A 9,653-nucleotide genomic window follows, 5' to 3' on the forward strand; every position below is an offset into this window, starting at 1 on the left:
TACTTAGGAGAAGTAAGAAGAAATTTCAATCGGGTACTTCTCAAAAATAATTTCAATCGCGATTCCACAATCACACTAAATGTAAATTAAATGAATTATGTAAGAATTGAACTCAGCGAAATAAAGCCATATGGAAAATATCAGGAGTTTTTTTCTATGAAGGGTTGAAGAAAGACGAGAAAGAAGCATGTCATGGTGTTAGAAAAAATTAAAAATGAAGTGTAAAATGAACAATGAAGAGGACATATATTTTTAGTATATATAATGAATGAAAACAAAAAATCGACAAAATAGTTAATTTAGTCTAGCTTTATGAGTCTATATTGAAAATAAAATGACGAAGGATCATTTTCTGTCCATTAACCAAACTTGGGTCAATTATTTTGAAATTGGTCAGACAATGTCTTTTTTCCATTTATGATTTAGTCTTTCAAGCAGCCTTTGGCATAGATGGTTACACTCATTTTTCTATCAGAAAAATATTGCGATATTATTAGGACCTCTGTCATTAATTTCTGTCAAGTAGTGTTATTAGCTCGGATTTAAATAAAATTTATTTTTATCTTATTCCTAAGTGTACAAATGCCTCCAACAGAAAGAATTTGAGACCTATGCACCTTTGCAACACCATCTCTAAAATATATAATTAGGTATAAAAAATAACTAGTTGTCAATGAAATCAAGCCTATGTAATCAGTTTAAATTCCCAAAAAATTGTAGGACCGTTGATAACGTCGTTATCGTTCAAAACGTCATCAACAATTTTTTCAAAAAAAATGGAAGGTAAGAATGTCAATGCCATCCTTAAAATTGATTTAGACAACACATTCGACAGGCTAGAGTAGTTATTTATTAGGATACGACAAGGTGACAGTTTCGCGTACATTTTTTTTTTGTCGGCATGAAAAGGCTTTCTAGAAGTATTGATCAGCAAATACCTCGTAATAATTAGAATTTTGACAAAACAAATCAGAAATTTTAAAAATTTGGCGCGTTTTATTTAGTGAATATCTGAACTTTATGCCAGCTTAATTGCCTTATTAAGCTTGATAATTTGATAGCCTCGAAGTGAGGTATTTTTAAACGTTGGATCCAAAATGTCAATAAAATAAGGATATTTGTTGCAAAATATCGTTGATTTTGGCGGCATTCAGCAAAAAAGTTGATAAAATAGTGATATTTGATGTAAATGATTGTTGTAAAACGTCGTTGATTTTAGCGATATTTAACGAAAATGATGCTAAAATAGTGGCATTTGATACAAATATCGGATATATTAGACATTTATTGCAAATGTCATTTTTAACGACAATTGAAAAAATTATGGTTAAAACGTATTATCAATCGCCAATTACCGATATCAGAACCTAATTTTGAAAATCTTTTTAAATTATTCATCACTATTTATGGCAAAGGTTTTAATTTCTCTCTGGACGACACGATTTAAACCAAATTTACCGTATAAATGTCATAAATTCCTTACCGACATTTACCTAAATGTCGAAAATAAAATGTCATATATCTCATACTGACTTTTATCTAAATGTCAAAGACAAAATGTCGTAAATTTCTTACCAACATTTACCTATATATTGCAAATAAATTTCGCAAATTTATTTGAACATATACCTAAATGTCCCAAAGTAAATGTCCCAAATTCTTTCCGATATCTACCTAAATGTTGGAAACATTTTCGACACTAAAATTTACGACGTTTGTTCTAAATGTAAATTAAATTTCAATAGATGAATTTGTGACATTTAAACCCCTTGTTAATACGATATTTATATGTCGTCGTATCTCTACTTTCTTGCAGTGGTAAAATGTGATCGGCTCCATGACTTAGGCATTATATATTCAATACTGGCAATATTTTCTTACCCTTGTGTAAAAAGTGTTGTACGAGTTATACGTAACAATAAAGGTAATTGAATACTAGACTTCATGAAAGAGTATTTCAAATAGTATTAATATACTATCTGACATAATTATTACTAGCAGTTACGTGAACATATTTGACCCCTTTGAAAATATTTACAGACTCACTTGAGTTGATAAATTTTACTAACAACGATCATGAATTTTATAGGCCTATAATTTGCGAATGCAAATCGTTGATGTAATATCTAGAGTATCCAAATTAAAACTCTCACATATATAACTATAGAGAGCAAAACAAGTTAGCTGACCTAAATTGTCCGGTCAACCAAAAAGAATTGTGACGATCTAAATTTGTTTTGAGAAAAAATTAATTATATCTGATTTGTTCATCTAAATAATGTTTTACTAAAATGTATTTATACAATAGGATGACACCACTGAAAATAATACAAAATTTTATGACGAAGTAAGGCCTTAAAAGTGTTGGTATGACAAACCTAAACTTACTTACAAATCGTGTTATACATGATACATAACAACAAACCGATATATGATACATAACAACAAACCGACGCCGCTTGCACAAAATCTTTAGCAAACAGTCTTTTGCTTAATATGTGGAATGCTGTCCATTTGGATCATCATTTTTTTTTTTGTTTAGCTTCTTTTCATTTTTCTTCACCAAGAACACGTTCATAAACTAAACTTTTTAAAGTAAAAGGTGCAGGTAAGTACAAAGCTAAGGATAAATTGGTGAAATCTATGAAGAAATCCCACTAAGAGTTGTCTTATAAAACTATATTTTATAAAAAAACGTACAAAATAAAAGCAAGCAGCATAGATGATCCACCTGAACTTCACAGTTTAAACTCATGAACCAAGAGCTGTTCACACTGAATACTGATGAATAGTGTGTGAAAGAAAGAAAAAAATACTATAAGAAGTTTAGTTATATGCATCAGCATGTAAAAGACTAGAAGAATGTTCACATTACTGATGAAATCGGTAAGATTATTTTTTCCTTTTTTCAGATAATTAATTCAAGTTTAATAGTTTAAATAAATTATCATATGTAAGTTTTTTTTCTTACATTGTATAAAGTTAAAAGGAAAATTCTCTTAGGATTTTTGCCCCGATTTTCTTATCAAATTTTAAGTTTTACTTTTTTTTTTTGTAAGAAAATAAAAGTAATCATAAATACTTTTACTTCTCCTGAAAGGAAAATATAAAACTTTTTCATAGTTGGCTAACCTCTTTCTTGGAGGAAAGGTTTTGGGCATTTATAAATATAAGACTCCTCTTGTCATACCATAACATAATAGCATCCACAATGTAGTCATTAAAGAGTCTTTGTTTAGGGGAGATTTCTCCCGATAGGTTTAATGTTTTTCGATATTAGGTTTTATAATATGTAGGCCGATTGGCCAAAACATATAATAATTTTATACTTTTTAGTATGTTTTCTTTGTGGTCTGATTTATCGTCTTATGGTTTGCAAACTTTAAGCTTCCGCATGACGCCCTCTCGATTTCGAACCCAACAAATTCCACACTTCAAGTATTACTAAGCCCCCGTTTGATTATAAATTTTAAAGTTAAAATTTGAAAATTTGAGTTTTTGAATTTCTAATTTTTGGAATTTGAGGTTTTGTTGATCATCCAGACTTCAAAATAAAATTTTGTTAGTGTATGTCTCGAAAACTAAATTAGTTTGATCTATACTTTTAAAATTTGATTAACTTTTCATGATCAAATAAATATTTAAAGATTTTTTTTTTAAATCTACTACTAAAATTTATAACCAAACACTATTCTGATTTAAGTATATAGTATGTTTTAGCATACATGAAATATTTTTTTGACCAAAAAAAAAATACATAAAATATTTTGTTAGCGGAATATAAGTAACTTTTTATTTATTAATTTATTTTTAAAGCATAGAATGACATCATCAACATTCAACAATATTTGTAAGTAACACTTTCTTGGGTACCAGTCTATAAAACTTAGTTAAAACTCTATTTGTGCCAAACAAAAGAAGATCTAACCAAAGATGAAGTTCAAACAATGCATTTTCTATTTTTTTTTAAAAAGTGCATTTTTGTATTCATTATCATTCAGTGGCTATTTATTTCAACTATGCATTATTCTTTTTTGGGGTCATATCAGCAAAATAAAATTTCATACATTTCTTTATAATTTTCTTTACATGCGTTGATTATTTTTTTCTGTGTATGTATCTCTTCCTTCCCTAGCCATATATGTAAAAACAAAATTGATAAGAATATCATTATTTTTAGCCAAATAAATAAGTTATAACCAAATTAATAGCTTATTCTTCTCCTTACCCTAGACTTTCATTTTGCTATACCAAAAAGGTGTATATGATCTATTCACAATAAAATATGCTTGCAAGCTCTTAGACTCTAAAAAAGATTACTAACTTTAACTGGATTTAGAAGATTAAGGCTCCAAATGATATTAAGTTCTACTAATCAATAATTTAACTCTATTGGCCTAAATAATGCACATTTTGAGGTAGTAAAAATGAAATACTATATTTTTTTTTTATTGCTACAATGTAAAAAAATTCTGGAATATGATCATCCAGAGTTTAGTTTGGTTTAATCCCACTCGACTCAACAAACTTGATTTTCCTTCGATAAGTGATATAATGCCTGGAATTTAATAATGAGCAAGTCATTAATTAATAACTTCTTATATTAGAAAAAACTGATCTCATTCTGTTTATGGCACATTCGATACGCTAGAAATGACGATCTTTTTATTAAGAGAATACACCCATTAATAATTAATGATATCATTGCAAAGTGCTATTGAATATGGCATTTTATTTGATAAGAATAATATTGTTGCTAAGCACATAAATGGAGATATGAAGATATTTATTTGGCGTCATTTGAAATAAATGTCGAAAAATAAAGAATTTTTAGACATTTATGAACAATTGTCGTAAAATAATGATATTTGATATCAACTGAAAAATGACAAAAGCTTTAGTTAACGTGAATCATTTTTCTAAAAAAAAAAAAACTAACAAAAAACAGATAGAAACTAAAAAGAATAATAATAAAGTGATAAAAAGCATGGACTGCTCCCTCTCCGTTCTTTTACTTGCACACCTATTAATTAAAAATAATTATAGCATAATTATTTTATTATAATAATTTTATTAAATTATATTTATTATTATATTTTAAAATTAATTTTTAAAAAATAATTAGTGTTAAAAATAAAATAAAACGATCTTGATACGTTAAAAACGACAAAAACGGAGGGAGAATATTTTAAGAATAAATCTATATATGAGATGATACACTTTGTGTCCTAATTAATGTGAAATAGTGCAAAATACGAGGTACAAAACACGAATTTTGACTACATTTTGAATAAGGAGACAGTTCTAAGACGATGAGGATTAATGAGGTACGCTAATGATATGCTAATCATTCAAATATAATTAATAAAAAGATGACAAAATATAGTTAAAGAAAAAATCATTTAACTTCCAAACAATAATACATTCACATAAAACATATGAATATATATGTAACGAATTAAGCAATAAACTGATCAGAAACTGAAAGCTATATAATAAAATGAGAACCATTAAACATTCTTAAAAACTACGATAATCCATGGTTCAAGCAACAACAACAACAACGAAATAAAAACAATCTAAACAGTACATGTAACAGTACTACTAATTAACCCATAATAACTTCTTAACAACTCCATTTCTACAACATAACACTAATAATAAGATCAAAAGAAAGTTTTGTTGAAGGTTCCAGGTTGAGAGAATTGAGAATTAGTTGAATTCATCATCTCCATCAAATCAACTTCCTTAATGTTTCCTCCTGATGAAGAACAACCAGCTTGATTATTCATGCTTCCACATTCAAAACAGTCTGAATAATTAGGCACCAATGAACCATCTAGAAGGCGCGATAAATAGAGGTCTTGAGGATAATATTGAGAATAATCAGGGATGTAATTCCTAGCATTATTGTCCGCGATCACCCTTTTTGTTGTAGTGTAACTCTCAACGTTACACTGAGCTAGAGGATTTTCACCAGAGGAGTTCAAACCAAAAGAAGAGCTCGACGAGCTCTTGTCGAGGAGATCTTGAGTCACTACATTTGTCTCCATAGTGCCCATGACCTTAGTACCATTGATAATATTGCTATTTCCAAATAAACTTTGCATGAAGTTCATTTCTTCATCATATGTTTGATGAGTGATCAAATATGGAGAATCATCGTCAGAGTATGTTGGTGTAGTGTTGGTCGCGTTACTAGTACTTCCTATGAAAGTAGTGGTGGAGGGACTGTACCCACCACCACTAGCTATACCACCGCTACCATAATATAGGGTAGCGGTGAGGGGAGAATTATCATCATTCATGAAATATTTGCTTCTAATATAATCTTGGAGAACGGTGGAACGATGCGATTTGTTTTCACATTGAGTGCCATCAGCTTGTTGAGTTTTTTTGTTCTTATTTCTCCTTGAATTTTGCCTTCTTTTAGTGGCATTCCAGTGATTCTTGATTGCATTTTCAGTCCTTCCAGGAATTCTTTTAGCAATTTCAGCCCATTTGTTTCCAAGTAGCTTGTGTAATTCCACTAGCAGCAACTCTTCTTCTTCACTCCATGTATCTTTCTGAAAAATAAAAAATAAAAAATTAATTAATTTTTTATTTTTTTTAAAAGAAGAAGATGTACATGATATACATGAAATCTATTTTAAATTACTTTTTTGAGTGAGGTGGAAACACTTTTATAACTAATTTTGATGCTTTGTCAAAGAAAAAGTTTCAGTCACGTGAAAATGGAGGATTGAAATTTTTAAAAAGAATTATACAACAAAAAAAAAAAAAAGAGGATTGAAATGGGTCAAACAATTGTGAGAAGAATGAAAATAAATATCTAAAGACAAACCCTAAAAACACCCTTTTTGAAGGAAATTCTTGTGACCAAAAAGAGGTAAGAAGAACACAAATCAGTTAACCTTTTTGGTCCAGCAATTTTAATTCCTAAAGAAAACAATAGAAAGAAAATTAAATATTCACATATAATTTTATGTCCAACCCTAAAAAAAAGTTTTTATTTTTGGTAATGAATGATCGATCCATCCATTAGATGTAACATTTTCATATTTTTTCGTGTACAAGAACTTAAAACTTAAAAATGTTCCTTCTAATAGATGGATCGATCATTCATTACCAAAAATAAAAACAACAAAAGGCCTTGAAATTATTCTTTGGAAAATTAAAGGCTACACATAACACATAAATCAGATAAAAATAGACGGTGTAATAAATCTGAGTGTAACACCTTAATATCTGGACGTAGATGATTATGCCACCTTTCTCTACACTGTTTTCCTGCTCTTGCTCCCATTTTCTCAGCAATTTGTGCCCATTTTCTTACTCCAAATTGTTTTACCAACCTCAGCAGTTTGCTTCATAATCCAAAAAAATAAAAATAAAATTGTAAAACATTGGTCTAATAAAGTAAAATTAGAAAAGCGAATTAAACTTATAACAACAAAAACAATGTATCGAGTGTAATCTCACAAATAGGAACTAAGGAGAGTGGCATGTACAACAATTACGTAGAGAGATTTTGAAATGACCGTCGGAGAAATTAAAATTATGGAAGTAACATAAAAGATAATTCATGTGTTATTATTTTTTTTTTTTGGACAAGTAGCATATGTACCTATCTTCTTCATCAGTCCATTGGCCTTTGATCAAATAATTTGTTGTTGAATTTCCTTCTTTTGTCTTTTTTCCACTCTCTTTAGTTTTATTTTTTTGTTCATGACCAAGTAAGCTATTGTTTTTATGCACTTCATTGACAAAAAGCTCTTCCATATAACTTGACTCTGGCAAAGTTGGCCAAGAAATCCCATTTGCATATCTATTACTACTTGCATTTGCACCAACAAAATGAGAAAATTCACCTAAAGCATTTTCATTGCTCTTTTGTTGCGGAAAATAATTTTCATGACTCAATAAAAACCTATCTATGGCTGATAATGGAGGATGATTATTTTTTGGTAAATTTTGATAGGGAAGAAAAGCACTTTCTCCATCCATGGAAAAAAGAAAAAAAGAAGAAGAAAATTAAAAGGAATGTTTTCAGCAAAATAATTTGCTTTGAAAAAAAGGAAAGTGATTTTCTTCTTGGTTTGGAAGATATAGACATTAAAATAGCTAAAATAAAGACCTTATAATGTGTTATGTCTATGTAAAGACTGGGCTAATCTCAGCCGTTGATCTAAAAATACATCCAACGGTTTAGAGAGAAGATTTGGGTGTAACTCCTGAGCTTCCTCACTATTAACGAAATTAAATATGAGAGTGATTAGTGCTATAGTTAATAAATTTTCATTTTTGCATAATTTTCTATTTTAATATAAAGTTTAGCTGTGACGAATTCGTTTAGATTTTAGTTTTTTTTTTCCAAACCAATAGTCATGAGATGCTAAAATATCTATTATAAGGACATTGTTATGCACATATGGTAGTTAGAGGTAAAGAAACATGTAGATTTAACTGGTAAGAGAAAAATAAATGTGCAGATTATTCAGCTGATAAAATTCCATTTTGTGGAGATTTTAACTTATAAAACATTTTAGAGTACAAGAAAAATGATTTTCCAATCATTAAGAATTTATTTTTTGTCTTATCAGCTGTCATTATATGCTAAAATATCAATCATAAGGCTATTATTATACGCATTTGATAAGAGGTAAATAAACATGTTTGATTTATCTCAAGCAAAAAATAAATCTCATAAAAGATACATTGACTCTATAGATCATTAAGCAAGTGAACAATATAAACATGAAGATGACATGTTAATCTGGGAAAATATTATGAAAATGTAGTTTTTAGTACTCCAAACGTACTTAAGTCATGTAGCTTATAAAATATTATTATTACGAATTATTTTCTTTCGTACATCAAAATTGTTTTTTCCAATCATTTAGAATTTATTTTTGTTTATCAAACTGTCATGAGATGCTAAAGTATCAAATATAAAACCACTATTAGACACATCTAGCCAGAGGTGAAAAACAAATGTGTAGATTTTTTGATAAATAAAAGATATAGACATGGAAATTCGTTAATCTGTGAGATTTTTTACTCTAGCGGGGCCGGGGACTAAAGTCATGTAATTTTTTTTTTTGAAAAAATCTAAGAAATTTTAATTTTTTTTTCTGCACTGTACCAAAGGGAGTTCATGTTTATTCATCTTCCCATATAAATTAGTGATAAATATGTTTTATATATTTTTAAATAAATGATGAGAGAGGAGTAATTACTATTCTTAGAAGAAATGGAGAATTGAATTATGTTTTAGAGGGGATGGTGAATTAAAAGACTGACAATTAATAAGGTAATTGGTACTCATAATGTAATAGAGGTAATTATGGACTACTTTACGCTCTATATTAATAGCTCTCTTAATTACTGTTGAATGCTTAATAACACATTTTGAAATAACATGATGCTCAGCCCCTTTAATTTGATTAAAATTAATCTCATAGTTTTATTTAGCTAATCTTTTCTTATTCATTATCCTAATCAATTAGATCTTCGGATCCTACCTTCGAAATTACACTATATTATATACGGTTATTGTTGTTTTACTCTTCATCATGCATCACTTTGGATAAGTTTTTGTCGGGACAATCATAATACGTACGATGCGTGTTCATGTAGAAAAGTAATTCGAT

The 9,653-nt window shown here is 28.7% G+C and overlaps 1 protein-coding gene across 1 annotated transcript; it reads right to left on the reverse strand.

Moving 5' to 3' along the window:
- Positions 1–5,666: 5,666 nt before the first annotated feature.
- On the reverse strand, positions 5,667–8,010 carry LOC107873809 (transcription factor MYB119-like). Its single transcript, XM_016720746.2, has 3 exons — positions 7,628–8,010; positions 7,241–7,367; positions 5,667–6,566 (listed from the first exon to the last, which is right to left on the reverse strand). Exons 1-3 carry the CDS (start codon positions 8,005–8,007, stop codon positions 5,667–5,669), a joined length of 1,407 nt encoding a protein of 468 aa, XP_016576232.1. The 5' UTR covers positions 8,008–8,010.
- Between the last annotated feature and the right edge of the window lie 1,643 nt (positions 8,011–9,653).

Source organism: Capsicum annuum, chromosome 6, assembly GCF_002878395.1.
Source record: "Capsicum annuum cultivar UCD-10X-F1 chromosome 6, UCD10Xv1.1, whole genome shotgun sequence".
Taxonomy (NCBI): domain Eukaryota; kingdom Viridiplantae; phylum Streptophyta; class Magnoliopsida; order Solanales; family Solanaceae; genus Capsicum; species Capsicum annuum.

Coding starts and splice junctions, on each gene's coding strand:
- LOC107873809 (XM_016720746.2), bottom strand. CDS start 8,007: ATGGATGGAGAAAGTGCTTTTCTTCCCTATCAAAATTTACCAAAAAAT. Junction 7,368..7,627: donor TGGACTGATGAAGAAGATAG/GTACATATGCTA, acceptor TGGATTATGAAG/CAAACTGCTGAGGTTGGTAA. Junction 6,567..7,240: donor ATCTACGTCCAGATATTAAG/GTGTTACACTCA, acceptor TTTATTTTTCAG/AAAGATACATGGAGTGAAGA.